Raw genomic sequence first — 23077 nt, forward strand, 5'->3', positions numbered from 1 at the left:
AAACTCACGAAACGGACAACTGTTTGAGCGAAATTCACACAAACCGTGGTTACGCCAAGCAGAAGAGGGGAACTATGCACAATGCTTTCCTAGAGACCCTCCCAAAAAGAAATCAAACACACCTAAACAGGTCAACAACACTACTGAGGATCCCCAACTAGGGCCACAAATCCGCAAAATGTACAATCTCATTAGACAGGTACACCATCTGAATAATGTCTCCACCCTGGAAGACACAGAAGATCGAAAGCGACCTGCGACCTTTAAAAGACTGACTGATTATCTGAGAGACATAATCAAGCCAGTCACCATGACTGACAAAACTAAAGAAATGCTGGACGGCAACGCTCGTAACTGGGCGTACAACACGCAAATTATCCTACAGGAACACTACTCTGAGGGTATAGAACAAACCCTGACGGAACTACAGACCATGCTAAGCCCAAATTGGCACGTGGCATTTGAAATAGCTGCTCGATGGTCCAAAAAGAAGTTCCAACGTAGACTGACGAATGACACTCTGGAGAAAACGGAGGCTCTCCTTATCTCCATAACCGGACAAGACAAACACCAACTCATGACTACTGACAGAAACAAATTCAGGCAAGACACACACACACACACACACACAGACACACAAACTTCACCTAGAATAACACAGTGGAAACTGGGGGTTCCCGCACTGGACAATCCAATGTTTCCAGCGGAAGCCTTTCCACCGCTGGTCACAGTGGACACGGGAACTTGGCTGATACCAGACTGTACCTGGTCCCCTTGGCATCCCCAACAGGCGAGAGCCCCAAAGAGCAACGCAAGCCTAGAATGGCCAATCCCTGTATTGTGGAAGAGGAGGACTTAGCCATGGGACCTGAACCAATGCTCACACAAGCCTCTACGCGGCTCCCGGCCCCAGAGAGGGTCAAACCTGTGGGCCCAAACATCACAGACCGGCTGGTACTGGTCCATGAACCCATTCTACAACACCTTCTCCCCCCTGATGATGACCCTCCCAGTGACGAGGAAGCTCTCTCACCAGACGAGGAAGAATCATCAACCCAGGGGGAAGAGGAATTTTTTGAATCTTCATCCACTGCGGATGAAATAATAAAAACAGACTCAGAGGACACAGCTCCTCCTCACGAATCCAATAAGGAAGGAGAAACAAACGCAAACACCAACATGGTGGATCTAACATCAAACGTAGAACAGGGCGGCCCCACGAGGGTGATAACACCCCGTTTTCGCCCCCAGAGACACTCACTTTCACACCAAAAAATGGTTCAGTGGAAACTCAGGGTCCATAAGAAATGGGTCATCCTGGGAGAATCCAACCTTGCCAGAATCCCAGGTTTTGACAGCCCAGACCTTCAAATAGACAGCTACCCGGGTGCCAATTTCAGACACATCGAAGCGATCCTAAACAACTCACACCCACGAACACGACAGAAAAAGTCATCCTGTCGGTAGGTTTAAATAACAGAGAGCAAAAACCCAGGGAAATGTCAATCAAACAACTACAAAAGGCCCTGAGAATGGCCAAGGATGTGTTTCCACATACCGAAATTTGGATTCCTATCATCAACTATTCCAAAAACCTACCCAAAAAAGAACAGGATAACCTGGACATCATCAACGCACACATTAGAGCACACATGCCAGTCTTACCACCACTACCAGAAAAGGATTTTAACACGGAAAGAGACAAGATACATTGGACGACCGCAACGGCCACAGCCATGCTGGATCATTGGTCCACAAAGTTAAACTGGACAGCCCAGTAAGACCTAGTCCTGGATCTGGGCTACCAAACCAAGATTTTCTCACCAACAATATTTACACCAACAACGCTCCCTTGGACAGTATTAAGCACCGAAACACTCAGCACAATTCATTTACAAACAACAATAACACTGTTACTACAGACATTCATCAAGACACAGATACTGCCCCTAAAAATATTGTGGTTTTAGCCAAAAAGTTCAAGCCCACACTCACACAATTAAAATTACTAAACAAAGGCTTATCCTTTATACCCACGGTCAAAATTCATAAAAGCCAAAAGGCACAGATGATGGTGGACATCCAAGCATACCACTGCAGGATAAAATTGGCAACATACTTTGAAAGGAAAAGGAAGAAAGAACCCCCGCCATTCACACCTAATTCAAATTGGACACCAAAAATTGGGTCATTACCCTCGCATATCAGCTGCAAAATCCATAAAGATCCTGCACAATGGAGCAAACCCTTTGAGATACCTCCAGGACGCCCCATTGTGTCCGACTGCAGTAGTGAAACGTACCAAATTGCCGAATTTATCGAGCACCACCTAAATCCAATTTCAAACAAACACGCAAGTTACATTAGGGACACATATGATTTTCTGGAAAAAATTAAAAAACTCCAATTACCAACCGCATCTATTTTATTCACTGTAGACACTGATAGTTTGTACACCAACATTGAAACCAAATCAGGCCTTGAAGCAGTCCAGAAATGGTTTGATAAATTTCCTGATCCAAAACGACCAGACAGTCACCTAATTAAATTATTAGAGATTAATTTGACTTGATGTAACGGGTGTGTTTAGGACCCAGATGCAGTACACGAAAACGCTCTGGCAGTCGGTAATAACTTTTATTAATACCAACACAAATAGAGTTCAGCTTACAGTTAGTGAGTTTGTTCTTCGGGCGGTGAGCCCTAGCAATGTGGGCGTGGCTTGCAGGTAGAGCAGAGCAGAGGAAGGTGAATGGAAAAATACTGGCAGCGGGGGGAGGAGGGAGAATGCAGGAACCATGACACTCGAAATGACTTCGAATTTGATGACCAGCATTACTTGCAAACTTGTGGTACGGCAATGGGTAAAAAAATCGCACCCTCGTACGCAAACATCTGCATGGCACATTGGGAAGAGTCTGCACTAGCCCAATCTCCACTAAAACCGTTTCACTATTACAGATTTTTAGACGATATTTGGGGCGTGTGGACTCACTCCAGAATAGAATTTGATCACTTCATTACATTACTGAACAACCACCATCCATCAATCAAAGTGTAGTATGTGGTGGATGACAATTCGCTTAATTTTTTGGACGTTGTAACTTTCAAAGGACAACGATTTGCAGAAACAGGACAATTGGACTCCAAAGTTTACTTTAAAGACACTGACACACATGCCCTGCTCTGGAAAAATAGTTTTCACCCACGACATACATATAAAGGTCTAATCCGGTCTCAATTACTCCGTCTTCATAAAATTTGCAGCCAAAAACAAGATTTTGAGGAAACCACGTCAACCCTATTCCGGGCCTTAAAAAACAGAGGATATTCCCGTTCCTTTATACGGAACGCATGGAAATCCTTTTTGAACCCCAAACATGCAACGGAGAACGGAAAACAAGACATCATCCCCCTCATCACGACCTATTCCAAACAGAGCCTGGGCTTGACCCACATCTTGAGGAAAAATTATGTCAGGTTTTTATCCAACACCACAACGCTCCAAAAACATAAAACCATCTCTGTGTACCGCAGGAACCACAACTTACAGGATCTTTTAGTACATAGCAAACTAAAACCGACCACGAACGGGGTACAAAGACTGTGTTTGGAATATAGACACATTCGGTTTGCGACCAACTCACAATCCAAAATGGTCATAAAATTTGGGCCTCCCATAGGGCCAGAAACAACCAATTGTGTTTATTTGATCTATTGTTCCAAGTGTAATATGAATGTCGGAGAAACCAAGAAAAATGAGACTAATACAGCATAGATACTACATCAGGCACCAGAAAAGAACAGATACATTTCTGGTGAAACACACAAACTCGAGTCATTAAGGGTCATGGGACTACAGACAAGTCCTTTATGGACAGACTCCTTACATAAAAAACACGAAAAACATTGGATCAGTACACTTGGAACAAAATATCCTTGGGGTCTGAATGAGCAGTGAGGGGCACCAGACGCTGATCCCAGGATGGCCCGTGCTTTACGTGGAAATTTGTTTTCCCGGATTGTTCTATTTCCCCTAACCCTAACCCTAACCTTAACCCTAACCCTAATCCTAATCCTAACCATGCCCCCTTAATTCTTGCCTAATCCTAACCTAACCCTTAATTCTGGCCCTAACCCTAACCACGCCCCCCTTCATTCTTGCCTAATCCTAACCTAACCCTCAATTAGGCCCTAACCCTAACCACACTCCTTAATTTGTGCCTAATCCTAACCTAACCCTTAATTCTGGCCCTAATCCTAACCACGACCCTAAAATTTTCCCTAACCACACCCCCATAACAATAAAAGGAGAAATATATACAGGGTGGGTGGGGCAATGTTTAATGTGGGTATTATAGGGTTAAAAACTTAAACAAGTAACAAATCATCAAATTGGTCTTTGGCAATTAAGTTATAATGGGATTGTAACGGGTGCTGTGTGGACCCAGATGCAGTACACCGGTAAACTGGAGTAGTTGGTAATGACGTTTATTAATCCCAGCACAAATCAAACACGCAGCAAGGAGAAGCAGTTCAGCACAAAGTTCGTTCTTCGGGTCGGAACCCCAAACAAAGTCTATGGAGGGCGAACGATGCGAAGAGACGAAGCTTACTGCACTCGGCGTGGGTGAGGAGGAAACCCCGTAGTCCGACGGCTTGACAGCACGTGTGGAGGTACTGTCGAGGAGATGGCGGAAGAGTGGTCGGGGACAGGCGGAGGTTTCGAAGCCAGAGGAGCAGTCCAAGAATGCAGCGGTACCAGTGGGGATTAAAGAGCAGAATCGTCGGAGCCAGGCGGAGAAGTCTTTACCAGCGGAGCAGATCAGGAACGCTGAATCAGAACACGTGGTCTGGGACAGAAGGCAGGTAGGTTTTCCGGGGATCAGGCGAAGAGAGCAGGTCGGGGACAGGCAGGGTCGGCTTTGGAAGATCAGGCAGGATAACGCTGGAAAGTCTGGCATAACGCTGAAGAACAATCTGGCGATGAGTGTGTGTGTGGAGGAGGTTTATATCCTGGGTTGATTACTGATGAGCTGCAGCTGTGAGGTGAGAGAGCAGAGCAGGCAGAGTAGGTGGGTGTGGCCAGCAGGTAGAGTGAGCAGAGGGAGAGTGAGTGGAAAAATACTGGAGGGAGGAGAAGGCAGGGATCGTGACAGGGATCATATAGTTAAAAAATACAAAATTTCATAATTCATAAGGGGATACATAAGGACATCATATTAATAATTTAAGGGGCATATATACATATATGGGATGGGTTATAGTTCATATGGGGGGAGTTATAGGTTAAAAACAGTCAAGTAGAAAGTAAGTTAAGAATTACACACTAACATTAAAACACAAAGTTAAAAGACAAAACAGAGGGTATAAAAGCTTCAACTTCAGGAAAGTGCTCATTTCATCTTACACCTCTGAAGGAGTCACATCATTCCAGCCTCTTTGACACTTTAGTTTTTTGCGTGCCTAAATTGACCTGAGGAAGACCTCACTCGGTCGAAACGTTGTCTTGGCACGCCTTCTTTAGTTCTTTACTGTTGACACATATATGTTTATACATTGACAGTTAAAAATTATTGTATTTTAATTCATTGTTGTACATTTTTTTATATATATCATACTGTATTAAACCCATTGCATGGGTACCCTTGAGGAGGGTTGGACGCTGGTCCGCCGCGGTGGGCGGCTCCAGTGGGCCACCCAACCCCGTTGGGACCAGGAGAGGGACAGGTCCTTTGGATGGAGGGCAAGGGCACCTCCCTTCTCCGAAAGGAGAGGGGGATACTTCCCCACTCCTAACCCTAACCCCTAACCCTAACCCTAACCCCAACCCCCAACACTAACCCCCTAACCCTAAAACCAATTAATTATAACCCCCTTTCCCATTCAATAGATAAACAAACAAATTAAATAAATATAATAAAATTAATAAATGAATCTGTTTTTCATGACTGTCTGTAATAAAGCTCTTTCTGGATTCTGTTTATTTTGGGGAGTCACTGAGAGGTCCCAGACACGGGATTTGATGGATGGAGAATGCATCGGACTGTGCCACGCCTTTGGCGTGGCACTGTCCAAACCTCCTTCATCTTAAACCCTAACCCCTAACCCTAACCCTAACCCTAACCCTAATCCCTACCTAATCCCTAACTCCCTAACCCTAACCCTAACCCCTACCCCTAATTCTAACCTCAATCCTAAATAAAGTTAATAATCAAAAGTACAACAGACAGAAATAAATAAATTCTTACAATTGCAATAATAAATGACTGAAGATTAACACTGCTTTAAATTCATGGCTAAAAGGGCTAAAAACAAGTTAATAACTTACTGAATCATTTACAATTCTCTAAAACACAAATAAATAATTAAAATGACAAAAACCAGGAATAAATAAATTTTTAAAATTGCAACAAAACATAAATGGGGAATATCATTGGCTTACAAATATAGTTAAAAGGGCTAAAAATCATTTAAAAACATTTTTTGTCAGTTGGATGGACAGGGAGGGGAGGCGGAGCTTGGGGGAGACAGCAGTGTGGGGAATGTGTCAGGATATGCCTCCTCAGAGGCTCACTCTGCATCAGACTTTCAAAGAGAACACAGCTCTCACTCTAAGCTCCAGCAGACAGACTACACTCTTTCTTTCTGTGTGCCTTGGCCTGAAGAAGACCCTCTCTGGGTCGAAACGTCGCCGCAGGCACACACTATTTCGGCTTCTTTACCACAAAAACAAATTCTTTTTTTATTTTCATTTAAAAACTAAATCTTTTTTTCTTTTTTACTTTTCTCTTTTTTTGGTTTTCATTTCAATTCATATCATTTAAAAAGTTACACATTCATTAATAAATACATTCTTTCATTTCATATTGACCTTATAAAAAATAGCACATACAAAATTTATGAATAAATAACAAAGCTCAAAGAACAGAGGACAAATCACACACACACACACACACACACATATACACCCACACACACACGCTCACATTAAAGGGACACTCATACACATGATGGCGTGGGTCCTGGATGGATGGTGGACAGAGGTCCGCTACAGCAGAGGGCGCAATCGCTCCTATCAGCAGGGTTGGGGCCGGGATGACGGGGGGGATCGGTGGAAGGCCCGTGCACCTCCCGGACCCTCTTGGGGATGGGCTCAGTTCCCCTATCCTAACCCTAACCCTAACCCTAACCATTCCTTTAACCCTAAATTATTAATTTCATAACGCATAACCCTAACCGGAATTTTTATTTTAAGACTCATACCCCTCATATGCCCTTACCGACCAATTTCCTAACCCTAACCATCCCCCTATCCCTATTAATAATGTTAAACCCTAAATTGAATATTAAATTATATAAAATAAGAAATTAATAGATAAACAAATCAATTTATAACCCTAACTTTTTCTCTCTTTACCCCTAAATAAAACCGATCAAAATATCAATTACGAATAAACCAATTAATTATAACCCCCTTTCCCATTTAATAGATAAACAAAGAAATAAAATAAATACAAAATAATAAAATAAAATTAATAAATAAATCTGTTTTTCATAACTTTCTGTAATAAAGCTCTTTTTGGAAAATGTATTTATTTTAGGGAGTCACTGAGAGGTCCCAGACACGGGATTTGATGGACGGAGAATGCATCGGACTGTGCCACGCCTCCGGCGTGACATGGTCCAAATTTCTTTCATCCTAACCCCTAACCCCTAACCCTAACCCTAACCCCTAACCCTAACCCTAATCCTAATTAGGAGCAAATCTAATTTTTGCGACATCTTCAAAAGTGTCGCAGAATGACGGGACCAAGACAGAAATGATCGTCTCGGCCCCCAGACCCAGGAAAGACCCTTCCTTCCATAATTCCATTTTTTTTGCCTCCATCTTTGATACCACTTTTATGTCGATTGGAGACCCTGCAATTTTTGGTATATCCACCAGGTGGCGCAAGAAAAAATAGACTGAGATTTGGAATTATTCCAGTTTCTTATTGATTTCATTCATTTTTGCCATAAATGTGAATAGCTGTTATTTCATCATTTTTAAACATATTCCAATCATTCCAAGATTAAACGTCACCATTTATTCTCTTTAAAATCTGGGTGGGTTACAACTTCCAACTTCCAACTTCCACATTCCAACTTCCAACTCCCAACTCCCAACTTCCACATTCCAACTTCCAACTTCGACAGTACACCCTCCATCTTCCAACTTCCACATTCCGACTTCCCACTTCCACATTACACCTTCCAGCTTCCACATTCCACCTTCCACCTTCCACCTTCCAACTTCCAAATTCCACATTCCACATTCCATCTTCCAACTTCCACATTCCAACTTCTCACTTCGACAGTACACCTTCCATTTTCCAACTTCCACATTACACCTTCCAGCTTCCAACCTCCACATTCCACCTTCCAACTTCCAACTTCCAGCTTACACATTCCACATTCCAACTTCCAGCTTCCACATTACACCTTCCACATTCCAACTTCCACATTCCACCTTCCAACTTCCACATTCCACATTCCAAGTTCCACATTCCACATTCCAACCTCCAACTTTGACAGTACACCTTCCAACTTCCACATTCCGACTTCCCACTTCGACATTACACCTTCCATCTTCCAACTTCCACATTCCACATTCCAACTTCCACATTCCACATTCCAACTTCCAACTTCGACATTACACCTTCCATCTTCCAACTTCCACATTCCACCTTCCACCTTCCAACTTCCACATTCCACATTCCACATTCCAACTTCCAACTTCGACATTCCACATTCCACACTCCAACTTCGACATTACACCTTCCACCTTCCAACTTCCACATTCCACATTCCACATTCCAACTTCCAAATTCCACATTCCAACTTCCAACTTCGACATTACACCTTCCACATTACACCTTCCATCTTCCACATGCCACATTCCACATTCCACATTCCAACTTCCAACTTTGACATTACACCTTCCAGCTTCCAACTTCCACATTCCACATTCCAACTTCCAACTTCGACAGTACACCTTCCAACTTCCACATTCCGACTTTCCACTTCCACCTTCCACCTTCCAACTTCCAACTTCCACATTCCACATTCCAACTTCCAACTTTGACAGTACACCTTCCAACTTCCACATTCCGACTTCCCACTTCGACATTACACCTTCCATCTTCCAACTTCCACATTCCACCTTCCAACTTCCACATTCCACATTCCACATTCCAACTTCCAACTTCCAACTTCGACATTCCACATTCCACATTCCAACTTCGACATTACACCTCCCACCTTCCAACTTCCACATTCCACCTTCCAACTTCCACATTCCACATTCCACATTCCACATTCCAACTTCCAACTTCGACATTCCACATTCCACATTCCAACTTCGACATTACACCTTCCACCTTCCAACTTCCACATTCCACATTCCACATTCCAACTTCCAAATTCCACATTCCAACTTCCAACTTCGACATTACACCTTCCACATTACACCTTCCATCTTCCATCTTCCATCTTCCACCTTCCACCTTTCAACTTCCACATTCCACATTCCAATTTCCAACTTTGACATTACACCTTCCAGCTTCAAACTTCCACATTCCACATTCCACATTCCAACTTCCAAATTCCACCTTCCACATTCCACATTCCAACTTCCACATTACACCTTCCATCTTCCATCTTCCACCTTCCACCTTCCAACTTCCACATTCCACATTCCAACTTCTAACTTCGACATTTCACCTTCCAGCTTCCAACTTCCACATTCCACATTCCACATTCCAAGTTCCACATTCCACATTCCAACCTCCAACTTTGACAGTACACCTTCCAACTTCCACATTCCGACTTCCCACTTCGACATTACACCTTCCATCTTCCAACTTCCACATTCCACATTCCAACTTCCACATTCCACATTCCAACTTCCAACTTCGACATTACACCTTCCATCTTCCAACTTCCACATTCCACCTTCCACCTTCCAACTTCCACATTCCACATTCCACATTCCAACTTCCAACTTCGACATTCCACATTCCACACTCCAACTTCGACATTACACCTTCCACCTTCCAACTTCCACATTCCACATTCCACATTCCAACTTCCAAATTCCACATTCCAACTTCCAACTTCGACATTACACCTTCCACATTACACCTTCCATCTTCCATCTTCCATCTTCCACTTCCACCTTCCACCTTTCAACTTCCACATTCCACATTCCAATTTCCAACTTTGACATTACACCTTCCAGCTTCAAACTTCCACATTCCACATTCCAACTTCCAACTTCGACATTACACCTTCCAACTTCCATATTCCACATTCCACAATTCACATTCCAACTTCCAACTTCCACCTTCCACATTCCACATTCCAACTTCCACATTACACCTTCCATCTTCCATCTTCCACCTTCCACCTTCCAACTTCCACATTCCAACTTCCAACTTCGACATTACACCTTCCAGCTTCCAACTTCCACATTCCACATTCCACATTCCAACTTCCAACTTCTACATTCCACATTCCACATTCCAACTTCCAACTTCGACATTACACCTTCCACCTTCCAACTTCCATATTCCACATGCCACATTCCACATTCCACATTCCAACTTCCAACTTTGACATTACACCTTCCAGCTTCCAACTTCCACATTCCACATTCCAACTTCCAACTTCGACAGTACACCTTCCACATTCCGACTTTCCACTTCCACCTTCCACCTTCCAACTTCCAACTTCCACATTCCACATTCCAACTTCCAACTTTGACAGTACACCTTCCAACTTCCACATTCCGACTTCCCACTTCGACATTACACCTTCCATCTTCCAACTTCCACATTCCACATTCCAACTTCCAACTTCGACAGTACACCTTCCAACTTCCACATTCCGACTTTCCACTTCCACCTTCCACCTTCCAACTTCCAACTTCCACATTCCACATTCCAACTTCCAACTTTGACAGTACACCTTCCAACTTCCACATTCCGACTTCCCACTTCGACATTACACCTTCCATCTTCCAACTTCCACATTCCACCTTCCAACTTCCACATTCCACATTCCACATTCCAACTTCCAACTTCCAACTTCCAACTTCGACATTCCACATTCCACATTCCAACTTCGACATTACACCTCCCACCTTCCAACTTCCACATTCCACCTTCCAACTTCCACATTCCACATTCCACATTCCACATTCCAACTTCCAACTTCGACATTCCACATTCCACATTCCAACTTCGACATTACACCTTCCACCTTCCAACTTCCACATTCCACATTCCACATTCCAACTTCCAAATTCCACATTCCAACTTCCAACTTCGACATTACACCTTCCACATTACACCTTCCATCTTCCATCTTCCATCTTCCACTTCCACCTTCCACCTTTCAACTTCCACATTCCACATTCCAATTTCCAACTTTGACATTACACCTTCCAGCTTCAAACTTCCACATTCCACATTCCACATTCCAACTTCCAAATTCCACCTTCCACATTCCACATTCCAACTTCCACATTACACCTTCCATCTTCCATCTTCCACCTTCCACCTTCCAACTTCCACATTCCACATTCCACATTCCAACTTCTAACTTCGACATTTCACCTTCCAGCTTCCAACTTCCACATTCCACATTCCACATTCCAACTTCCACATTCCACATTCCACATTCCACATTCCATCTTCCAACTTCCACATTCCGACTTCTCACTTCGACAGTACACCTTCCATTTTCCAACTTCCACATTACACCTTCCAGCTTCCAACCTCCACATTCCACCTTCCAACTTCCAACTTCCAGCTTACACATTCCAAATTCCAACTTCCAGCTTCCACATTACACCTTCCACATTCCAACTTCCACATTCCACCTTCCAACTTCCACATTACACCTTCCAGCTTCCAACCTCCACATTCCACCTTCCAACTTCCAACTTCCAGCTTACACATTCCACATTCCAACTTCCAGCTTCCACATTACACCTTCCACATTCCAACTTCCACATTCCACCTTCCAACTTCCACATTCCACATTCCAAGTTCCACATTCCACATTCCAACCTCCAACTTTGACAGTACACCTTCCAACTTCCACATTCCGACTTCCCACTTCGACATTACACCTTCCATCTTCCAACTTCCACATTCCACCTTCCAACTTCCACATTCCACATTCCACATTCCCACTTCCAACTTCGACATTACACCTTCCATCTTCCAACTTCCACATTCCACCTTCCAACTTCCACATTCCACATTCCACATTCCAACTTCCAACTTCGACATTACACCTTCCACCTTCCAACTTCCATATTCCACATTCCAACTTCCAAATTCCACCTTCCAACTTCCATATTCCACATTCCACATTCCAACTTCCACATTACACCTTCCATCTTCCATCTTCCATCTTCCACCTTCCACCTTCCAACTTCCACATTCCACATTCCAACTTCCAACTTCGACATTTCACCTTCCAGCTTCCAACTTCCACATTCCACATTCCACATTCCACATTCCATCTTCCAACTTCCACATTCCGACTTCTCACTTCGACAGTACACCTTCCATTTTCCAACTTCCACATTACACCTTCCAGCTTCCAACCTCCACATTCCACCTTCCAACTTCCAACTTCCAGCTTACACATTCCACATTCCAACTTCCAGCTTCCACATTACACCTTCCACATTCCAACTTCCACATTCCACCTTCCAACTTCCACATTCCACATTCCACATTCCACCTTCCACATTCCACATTCCAACCTCCAACTTTGACAGTACACCTTCCAACTTCCACATTCCGACTTCCCACTTCGACATTACACCTTCCATCTTCCAACTTCCACATTCCACCTTCCACCTTCCACATTCCAACTTCCACATTCCACATTCCACATTCCACATTCCACATTCCAACTTCCAACTTCGACATTCCACATTCCACATTCCAACTTCGACATTACACCTTCCACCTTCCAACTTCCACATTCCACATTCCACATTCCACATTCCACATTCCAACTTCCAAATTCCACCTTCCAACTTCCACATTCCACATTCCAACTTCCACATTACACCTTCCATCTTCCATCTTCCATCTTCCACTTCCACCTTCCACCTTTCAACTTCCACATTCCACATTCCAACTTCCAACTTTGACATTACACCTTCCAGCTTCAAACTTCCACATTCCACATTCCAACTTCCAACTTCGACATTACACCTTCCAACTTCCATATTCCACATTCCACAATTCACATTCCAACTTCCAACTTCGACATTACACCTTCCACCTTCCAACTTCCATATTCCACATTCCACATTCCACATTCCAACTTCCAAATTCCACCTTCCAACTTCCACATTCCACATTCCAACTTCCACATTACACCTTCCATCTTCCATCTTCCATCTTCCACCTTCCACCTTCCAACTTCCACATTCCAACTTCCAACTTCCACATTCCACATTCCAACTTCCAACTTCGACATTACACCTTCCACCTTCCAACTTCCATATTCCACATGCCACATTCCACATTCCAACTTCCAACTTTGACATTACACCTTCCAGCTTCCAACTTCCACATTCCACATTCCAACTTCCAACTTCAACAGTACACCTTCCAACTTCCACATTCCGACTTTCCACTTCCACCTTCCACCTTCCACCTTCCAACTTCCACATTCAACATTCCAACTTCCAACTTTGACATTACACCTTCCAGCTTCAAACTTCCACATTCCACATTCCACATTCCACATTCCACATTCCAACTTCCAACTTCAACAGTACACCTTCCAACTTCCACATTCCGACTTTCCACTTCCACCTTCCACCTTCCAACTTCCACATTCAACATTCCAACTTCCAACTTTGACATTACAACTTCCAGCTTCAAACTTCCACATTCCACATTCCACATTCCACATTCCAACTTCCCCAATTCCACCTTCCAACTTCCACATTCCAACTTCCACATTACACCTTCCATCTTCCATCTTCCACCTTCCACCTTCCAACTTCCACATTCCAACTTCCAACTTCGACATTACACCTTCCAGCTTCCAACTTCCACATTCCACATTCCACATTCCACATTCCAACTTCCACATTCCACATTCCACCTTCCAACTTCGACATTACACCTTCCACCTTCCAACTTCCATATTCCACATGCCACATTCCACATTCCACATTCCAACTTCCAACTTTGACATTACACCTTCCAGCTTCCAACTTCCACATTCCACATTCCAACTTCCAACTTCCACATTCCGACTTTCCACTTCCACCTTCCACCTTCCAACTTCCACATTCAACATTCCAACTTCCAACTTTGACATTACACCTTCCAGCTTCAAACTTCCACATTCCACATTCCACATTCCAACTTCCATTTTCCACATTTCACATTCCACATTCCAACTTCCAACTTCGACATTACACCTTCCACCTTCCAACTTCCATATTCCACATTCCACAATTCACATTCCAACTTCCAACTTCGACATTACACCTTCCACCTTCCAACTTCCATATTCCACATTCCACATTCCACATTCCAACTTCCAAATTCCACATTCCAACTTCCACATTACACCTTCCATCTTCCATCTTCCACCTTCCACCTTCCACCTTCCAACTTCCAACTTCCACATTCCACATTCCACATTCCAACTTCCAACTTCGACATTACACCTTCCAGCTTCCAACTTCCACATTCCACATTCCACATTCCAACTTCCAACTTCCACATTCCACATTCCACATTCCACATTCCAACTTCCAACTTCGACATTACACCTTCCACCTTCCAACTTCCATATTCCACATGCCACATTCCACATTCCACATTCCACATTCCAACTTCCAACTTTGACATTACACCTTCCAGCTTCCAACTTCCACATTCCACATTCCAACTTCCAACTTCGACAGTACACCTTCCAACTTCCACATTCCGACTTCCCACTTCCACATTACACCTTCCAACTTCCACATTACACCTTCCAGCTTTCAACTTTCACATTACACCTTCCAACGTCCACATTCTCAACTATGGGTCCATGAGTAGATGAGAATTTGGAAGTTTTTTTCTCACTTGATAAGTCATCATTACCTGTGGCTGTCCTGATGTTGACACCTGTTTCAGATGCATTCCGCTCTGTCCTTTCAAATGCACTATGATTCAGCCCACTGTCCACTCTATTTTTTGAAGAATGAGTCTTTAAAATTGCTTCCACATTCTCATCTATGGGCCTATGAGTAGATGATAATCTGGAATATTCTAAATTTTAATCTCCGGCAATTCCAGATTCTCATCTACTCAGTGGCTGTAGATTGAAATTTGGAATATTCCAAATTTCAATCTAGGCAATTCCAGATTCTCATCTACTAAATGGCTGATTCAACACTTTAATCTGACAAGAGTGTACTCACCAGAATCTGATATCTCTGGCTGTCCACCCAGCATCACGCTCGTGATCCGTCAGTATGTTGGTCAGTACAACGGACCTGTGACCACTGATGATGCAAAAGTACCCCATGATGTACCCCATCAGTTTTGCGTGCTCGTTACACAGGTTCCCGTCATTGGATAAGAAATCTGAAAAATACACAAGCACATACATCAAACGTTGCAGATATTGGACAAGGGACAGAGAGCGGCATTAACACAGAGGTCCACTTACTGAGGAGTTGCGGGATTCTCTTCTTCGCAGTGCTCGGTCAGGGAGGCAGACACCGTTTCAACTTTTAAGGGTAGACTTAAGACCTTCCTCTTTGATAAAGCTTATAATTAGGGCTGGCTCAGGTTGCCTGGTCCAGCCCATAGTTAGGCTGACATAGGTTTAACCTGCCGGGGGACTTCCTCTGATATGCTGAGCTCCTTTCCTTCTCTCAATGCTGCCATCAGAAATCATGCATGTCTGTTTACTGCATTGCCATGTGCAAGCTTAACTTAGCTCTGTGATAGCCATGTGGTACTCTCACCACCTGGGGCTCGCGATTACAGAGCCTGGGTCTGTTGAACTGCACTACGCTAATCCCATTGCCTCTCGGGAGCGTTCCTGCTCCCTTGTTTCCTAGTTTCCCTGGATCCTGGCCGTAACCTTGACTGTGCCTGACCGTGGTGATAGCTGTGCTGATACTGCGACCCTGCCTTTGGTTGTGCTCGTGCTGTGGCTGTACTGATTCTGTGCCCCCTGCTTGCCCTGATCGTGGTCTGGTCCTGGTTGCGCCAATGCTGTGATCTTGCCTTTGGACACCTCCCTTTCACATATGCATGAGACTGTTATCATCTCTATCAACATCATCATAGAGAGCAATTACTAATTTCACACCTACCATTATTGTAATATGACATGCATCTGTTTCTATTGTTCTGTGCCCCCCTCCCCCTCTCCCCTCTCTTTCTCTTTCCTTTTTTGCCATGATTGTATTTCACTTGCTATTTACGACATCTATTGCTCGTCTGTCCGTCCTGGAAGAGGGATCCCTCACTATCCTCTACCGCTCTTCCTGAGGTTTCTTCCTCTTTTTTTCCCCGTTACAGGGGTTCTTTTTGGGGAGTTTTTCCTTGGGTGATGTGAGGGTCTAAGGGCAGAGGGATGTCGTACACTGTAAAGCCCTCTGAGGCAAACCTTGTTTTGTGATAATGGGCTATATAAATAAAACTGACTTGACTTGACTTGACTTGCTCAGGAAAGCCAATTCTTGAGCCGAATCAAGTTGATTGGCTGTAGAGATAAAAGAGTAGGAGAAGCCCAAGAAATTGATTTAATAATATATCGTTCTAAATGTGAAATTATTACACATCACATTTTGGAGGTATTTCTTGGGAGAAAAGGGAGGGGTGGGGGGGCCGTACCAGTCTTGCTGCGCTTGACCTGTTGTTGGCGCACAACCACTTCTCTGCGGATGTCCGCCTGTATCCACTTCAGTTCGTACAGGATCCTGCCAATGTCCGCATCCTGCAGCCTGCTCGACCGCAGGAAGCAGTGTTGAATGTGTTTGTAGAACATTGTGACGTTTGTCAGCATGTTTTTGACTGTTGTGGGCATGTAACCCGTTTTTTTCAGGTAAACCAGATAGCTGTCGGAAGAGTTGAGCACATAAATGACATTCAACCTTCCAAATCACGATCTACTGCTTATATTCCAAATCACGATCTACTGCTTATATTCCAAATCACGATCTACTGCTTATATTCCAAAATTCCAAATCACGATCTACTGCTTATATTCCAAAATTCCAAATTATGATCTACTGCTTATATTCCAAAATTCCAAATAATAATCTACTGCTTATATTCCAAAATTCCAAATTATGATCTACTGCTTATATTCCAAAATTCCAAATTATAATCTACTGCTTATATTCCAAAATTCCAAATTATGATCTACTGTTTATATTCCAAAATTCCAAATTATGATCTACTATATATTCCGAAATTCCAAATTATGATATACATAAATAATACAGGCTATTCGAAACAGCAATGACACTTACTTCCACAGCTTGTCCATACGTGCCAAAAACCTGAGATCCAGCATGGTACAACTCTCAGCGAGGCCACCCACCATGTACTGGCAGAACCGCAGACAATGCCCAGCAGCCTGCTGGGCATTGTCTCTGTCCTTCCTCCCACTTCGCGGTCCTACCCGAAACTTCTCGAAGTCGCCGATGACTTTTTCTGTGGGGCAACAAAAACAGTAAATCCGACTATTTGAGCCTCTGCTGTGCTAGACACAGTTGTTAACGGTAGTGGAAAGGAAAACCTACTGTATGTAATGGGCGTGAGGAGGACCCAAATGCAGAACAGTACGCTTCACTGGCGCTTGGTAATAACTTTTATTAATACCAACACAAATGGCAGAATGGACACAGAATGAAAGTTCGTTCTTCGAGCTGTGAGCCCAAACAATGTCTCTGGAGATCACCAGTAACGAAGACACGAAGCTCGTACCCGCAGTAGCCGGTGGCGAGGAAACCCCGTAGCTCCGTGAGCCGACAACACGTGTGAGAGCGATGTCGGGGATCGAACGGAGGGGTGGTCGAGGGCAGGCAGGGGTTCGGTTACCGGGAGGTCCGTCCACGGAAACAGCAGCACCAGCAGGGATCAGGCGGAAGAATCGTCGAGTCTGAGCAGAGAGGTCTTTAATGGGGAATCCGTCAGATTTCAGGAACGCCGAAACTGAGTTCGTGGTCGGGGACAGAAGGCAGGTCGGATCACAGGGAGGCAGGCGAGAAGAGATGGTCAGGGACAGGCAGAGTCGGCAACGGAGAATCTGGACGGAGAGTGCTGGAAAGACGTGCATGCTGCAGAGGACAATCTGGCAATGAGTGTGTGAACAGGAGTGTCTTAAATACCGGGTTGATTGGTGATGAGCTGCAGCTGTGGGAGAGCAGGCTGCAGCAGTGGGCGTGGCTAGGAGGTAGAGCAGGTCAGAGGAAGGTGAATGGAAATTTACTGGCAGTGAGGGGGAGGAGGATGCAGGAACCATGACACTGTATAGAATTTCCTCCTAGGATGCCTTTCTCACGTGGTCCCCCTTCTGTGCAGACACTGGCGTACGCTACACGTTTCTCGTGCGCTCCCCGCTCTGCGCAGCTACTGGCGCAAGCTGAACTGAGGCCTCCACCGTGCTCACCAGCAACTTGCGCTCCAGCGCCTCCACTCTCTTGACCAACTCTAGCCTTTTTTATGGGCATGCAAGGCTTGAGATATTAGAGAGGGCCCTGGCTGAGTCTCAGGAGACCTTCTAGGAGCAGGGCTGGGGGGAACTGTTCCTGGACAGCAGCTGGTGGCAAGTGGGCCGGATGAAAAACTGGCAGGAAGTGGGCTAGGTGAAGAAGTGTTGGGAAGTGGGCCAGGTAAAGAAGTAGCTGGAAGTTGGCCAGAAGGGGTGTTGAAAAGTGGTTTCGATGGAGACTCAAGGGGAGCTTGAGAGGACTGAGACCTAGTACTGGCATTGTTGGACGACACAATCGGCGTGGAAGATCTCGGGGCAGGCCGACAGTCATCATCAGAACCACTTGGAGGTCTGTCATTCTCTGGGGTTAAGAACAAACCAATTGTAGACAAACGCGGCTTGGCAATTCAGTGTATTGTTTGTTGTTACTCAGAATTCATGTAAATATTGTACAGTTAATCTTTAACAAGTATTAAGATTCACAAAACTTCATACACACATGGACATACCTAGATCACTGCTCAAACCAAGGGTCGACACCATTGGTGGGTCAGGTTCAGACATGTGGAGCTCAGCAAATTCTTTAGCAATGGCCAATCTCTTGGCCTCTGTGATGATGGGCTCTCGTTCCTGTTAAAATTAGACACTGACTTTAACATAATTTAATAAATCCATTTTATTCACACAACACCAATTCAGATGTCTCACGATACGTTGCATATTAAGTAATTCTATAGATGAAAACATCGATCTTACCGTGCATTCCCATATTTTACAAGCAGCAAATATGCTTGGTGGTTTGGGATGACATGCTGGAGTCTTAGGTGCTGTTTTAAATTGGCATATGCGCCATAGCATAAGGCACAGATTTTCTGCAACTGCATATGATGGAAACAGGTGCAAAATTAAGGTGCTGCATTAAAATGCAATGTATTTTAAACGTGGTACCAATATCAACTTACCATCTTGGACCCAACCATCAGGGTGATGTTTCGCCTGAAAAAAAAATGTCATAATTTAGAATATGTCACTGCGGTCTCCGGATCATAGCGTTTGTCTTGTCATTTCCTGTTTTATTTTGGTAGTCTCCCTCCTGTGTCATGTCTGGTGTCTTTACTTCCTCTTGTGTGACTACCTCCCTCCTCCCTAATGTGTTTCACCTGTGCCTTGGGTGAACCCCCCCCCCACACACACACACACACCTTGGATCCCCTGCCTGTTTCCTCCAGGTCTGCCTGCTGTTTTTTTAATTCTGCTCTCAGACGTTTTGTGAAGTGTTAATAAACTGTCTTCACATTGAAAGTACCGGTCTGGTCGTGCTTTCAGGTACAACCTCCTGAGCTCAGTTCTGACAGTATAAGGAAGTTTCTGTAGGTTGAAATTTGGAATATTCCAAATTCTAATCTATTGCATTAGCATTAGCTCGCTAATAAGTGTCTTTTTAAAAATGCGGTTTCTACATTTTACATAGAGGCAAAAGTGAGGCCACATGAATCTTTCCCCTCTGCTATTCTCCCTGTACACCAACAGCTGCACCTCCAGTCACCAGTCTGTCAAGCTCCTGAAGTTCGCGGACGACACGACCCTCATCGGGCTCATCTCTGATGGAGATGAGTCCGCCTACAGGAGGGAGACAGACCGTCTGGTGTCCTGGTGCAGCTTGAACAATCTGGAGCTCAACGCTCTAAAGACAGTGGAGATGATAGTAGACTTCAGAAGGAGCACAGCCCCACTCACCCCCATCACCCTGAGGGACTCTCCAGTGGTCACGGTGGAGTCCTTCTGCTTCCTGGGCACCATCATCACCCAGGACCTCAAGTGGGAGCTGAACATCAGCTCTCTGACCAAAAAAGCCCAACAGAGGATGTACTTCCTGCGGAAGCTGAGGAAGTTCAATCTGCCAGTGAAGATGATGGTGCACTTCTACACCTCCATCATTGAGTCCATCCTCACCTCCTCCATCACCATCTGGTACGCTGCAGCTACCGCCAAGGACAAGCGCAGGCTGCAGCGTATCATCCGCTCTGCTGAGAAGGTCATCGGCTGCAGTCTGCCTTCCCTCCAGGACCTGTACGCCTCCAGGACTCTGAGGCGTGCAGGTAAGATTGTGGCCGATCCCTCCCACCCTGGACACAAACTCTTTCAATCACTCCCCTCTGGCAGGAGGCTTCGGTCCACCAAGACCAGAACCTCACGCCACAAGAACAGTTTCTTCCCGTCTGCCACTGGCCTCATAAACAAGGCCCAGGTCCCCCACTGACGCACTCTCCTCATAGACTGTACGTTACATTTACGTGTTCATTAATGCACATCACCGGCACTGCTGCTGGTCATGCGGCACATCCACACCATAAAGTTGCACTCAAACCTGTATAAATGTGAATTTCTATGTAAATATCAATATATATCTTGCACTCCAACCATTCTTGTATATAACTTTAATTCCATGGTTCTGTTTCTTGCACTGTTACACTGTTACTTGTGTTACTTGTTTTGTTTTGCACTGTAAGACTCGTACTTTGTATATTTTATATTTTATATTTTATATTTTATATTTGTATCTTCTATTTTATCTGTTTTCTTTTTCTGTATTTATGTTGCACCAACCCACCAGAACAAATTCCTCGTATTGTGTTAACTATACCTGGCAATAAATCTTTTTCTGATTCTGATTCTGATTCTGATCACTGCACAATGTGTGAAGCAGCCACATGAAAAACAAGTGTTTTGAGGACAAAAATGCCAACTTACCAGTAAATTCAGCTGCAAACAAAAGGAGCATCCTTGGACTGCAGCCGGTGACCCTGTCGTTCACTCCGCGAAAAGAACATCTTGTTGACCCAGGAAGTAGTTGAGAAGACGGAAGCAGACTACAATTTGGAATATTCCAAATTTTATTCTACGGCAATTCCAGATTCTAATCTACAATTCGATGGCCAAGGCAAGAGATGAGAATTTGGAATTTCCGTAGATTTAAATTTGGAATATTCCAAATTATACTCTATTGCCATAAAAATTGGTTATGTGCCCATCCCCCACCCTGTGCTCTGTGTCTGTCTCAGGCCAAAGTCTGCTCCTTGGCTCTCTGAGAGCTCAGAGGCAAATGTGTCATCTTGCCTTCAAAGGCCGTATGCTACGATAGAGGGACCAAACCTCTTCTGGCTGAACGCGGGAGACCCTGCAAGCATTTACCTCAAATTTGGTACCTCTGGCTCGATGGGAAGTGTGTCAAATTTGACCCCAGAAGGTCAAAGGTCGCCTGAATTGGTATAGATGAAAATGTGGGGTCACTCAATTCTCAATCTTTCGCAATATATGGCACTTCAAACTAGGGTGGGGTCGAAAAATCTGTCAGGGAGGGTCCCTGCGGCCAGGGGTCAACATAAATCGTAGATGGCCGTGACACCTTCCGCCTCTGCCTTTTGGGTGTCTCTGCGCCCTTCCTTCGCTGAGATACGGCCCTTAACGAGGCGAACTTTGGTCACCCCCTAGTTAAGCAGGGGAAAGGCACAGACCGCCAGTTTTGACAGGGCCTCGCTCAGCGTGCCAAGACCTTTCTGTAGATGCCTGGCTCGTGTCCCTCGGGCCAAATCCATTCGAGTTGCTCCGTCTCCACGGCAAGTCATATGTTTGATGCTATTTAAATGCATCATCTTGAAAAAGAGGGACATAGCTCGACTTTCCTGGCTCTGGGGGTGGAGAGCAGTCAACACCAAGCATAAGCAGTCAATTAACAATTTTATTTTAATAGAAAACACGTCTGACATAATTCTTCCATTTTCACATTTAGGCCCCATTATCGCTGCGGTAAGGAAGATAGATCCATTTTTCAATCTAAATTCCAATTCTAATTGACCCGATTCAAATTTATTCGTGGTGCTCTACTGCCACCCAGTGGACACAGAATTAGGAAGTTCCAAATTCCAAATTTCAATCCAACAGAACGTGTTTTGGATTCCAACTCCAAATTACATTCAAAATGCATAGGTGTCCCTTAACCCCTAACCTTAACCCTAACCCTAACCCACTGTATACAACCTAACACAACATCCAGTAAAAATCTTTGAGAGGGACTATGAAATGAATATCCAACCAGCCCTTCAAATCTAACCCCTAAACCTAGGGCTTAATTTAAGAAACAACAACCTCAGAGTCAATCGACGGACGAGGTGGGGAGTCCTCCAGATAACACACAGTTCCCCAACGATGACTCAGAAGAAACTGCAGATTCAGTTTAAACACAGACGGACTGTTTCACTTTTCAAACTTTGAACTGAACACATTTGGACAAACAGACACGGTGAACGCGAGGTCAGTTCAG

The 23077-nt window shown here is 44.4% G+C and overlaps 1 protein-coding gene across 3 annotated transcripts; it reads right to left on the reverse strand.

The window, feature by feature from the left end:
- Window positions 1-4407: 4407 nt before the first annotated feature.
- On the reverse strand, window positions 4408-22982 carry LOC148187579 (uncharacterized). Of its 3 annotated transcripts, XR_015778385.1 has the most exons (8): window positions 21508-22982; window positions 19719-19752; window positions 19513-19634; window positions 19266-19386; window positions 17846-19117; window positions 17573-17756; window positions 15503-15668; window positions 4408-5042 (listed from the first exon to the last, which is right to left on the reverse strand). XR_015778385.1 is itself a non-coding variant. In XM_088086370.1 (7 exons), exons 5-7 carry the CDS (start codon window positions 17644-17646, stop codon window positions 16724-16726), a joined length of 375 nt encoding a protein of 124 aa, XP_087942496.1. In that variant the 5' UTR covers window positions 17647-17756; window positions 17846-19117; window positions 19266-19386; window positions 19513-19634; window positions 19719-20277; the 3' UTR covers window positions 16515-16723. The 3 variants fall into 3 exon arrangements, 2 of the variants coding, with proteins under 2 accessions (XP_087942496.1, XP_087942495.1); XM_088086370.1 differs by lacking the exons at window positions 4408-5042; window positions 15503-15668; window positions 21508-22982 and adding exons at window positions 16515-16800; window positions 16932-17155 and having other exon boundaries at window positions 19719-20277; XM_088086369.1 differs by lacking the exons at window positions 4408-5042; window positions 15503-15668; window positions 17573-17756; window positions 21508-22982 and having other exon boundaries at window positions 17896-19117; window positions 19719-20277.
- Window positions 22983-23077: the final 95 nt, after the last annotated feature.

The sequence above is a fragment of the Plectropomus leopardus genome, chromosome 13 (assembly GCF_026936395.1).
Source record: "Plectropomus leopardus strain MGB_pleo_1.0 chromosome 13, ASM2693639v1, whole genome shotgun sequence".
NCBI lineage: Eukaryota > Metazoa > Chordata > Actinopteri > Perciformes > Serranidae > Plectropomus > Plectropomus leopardus.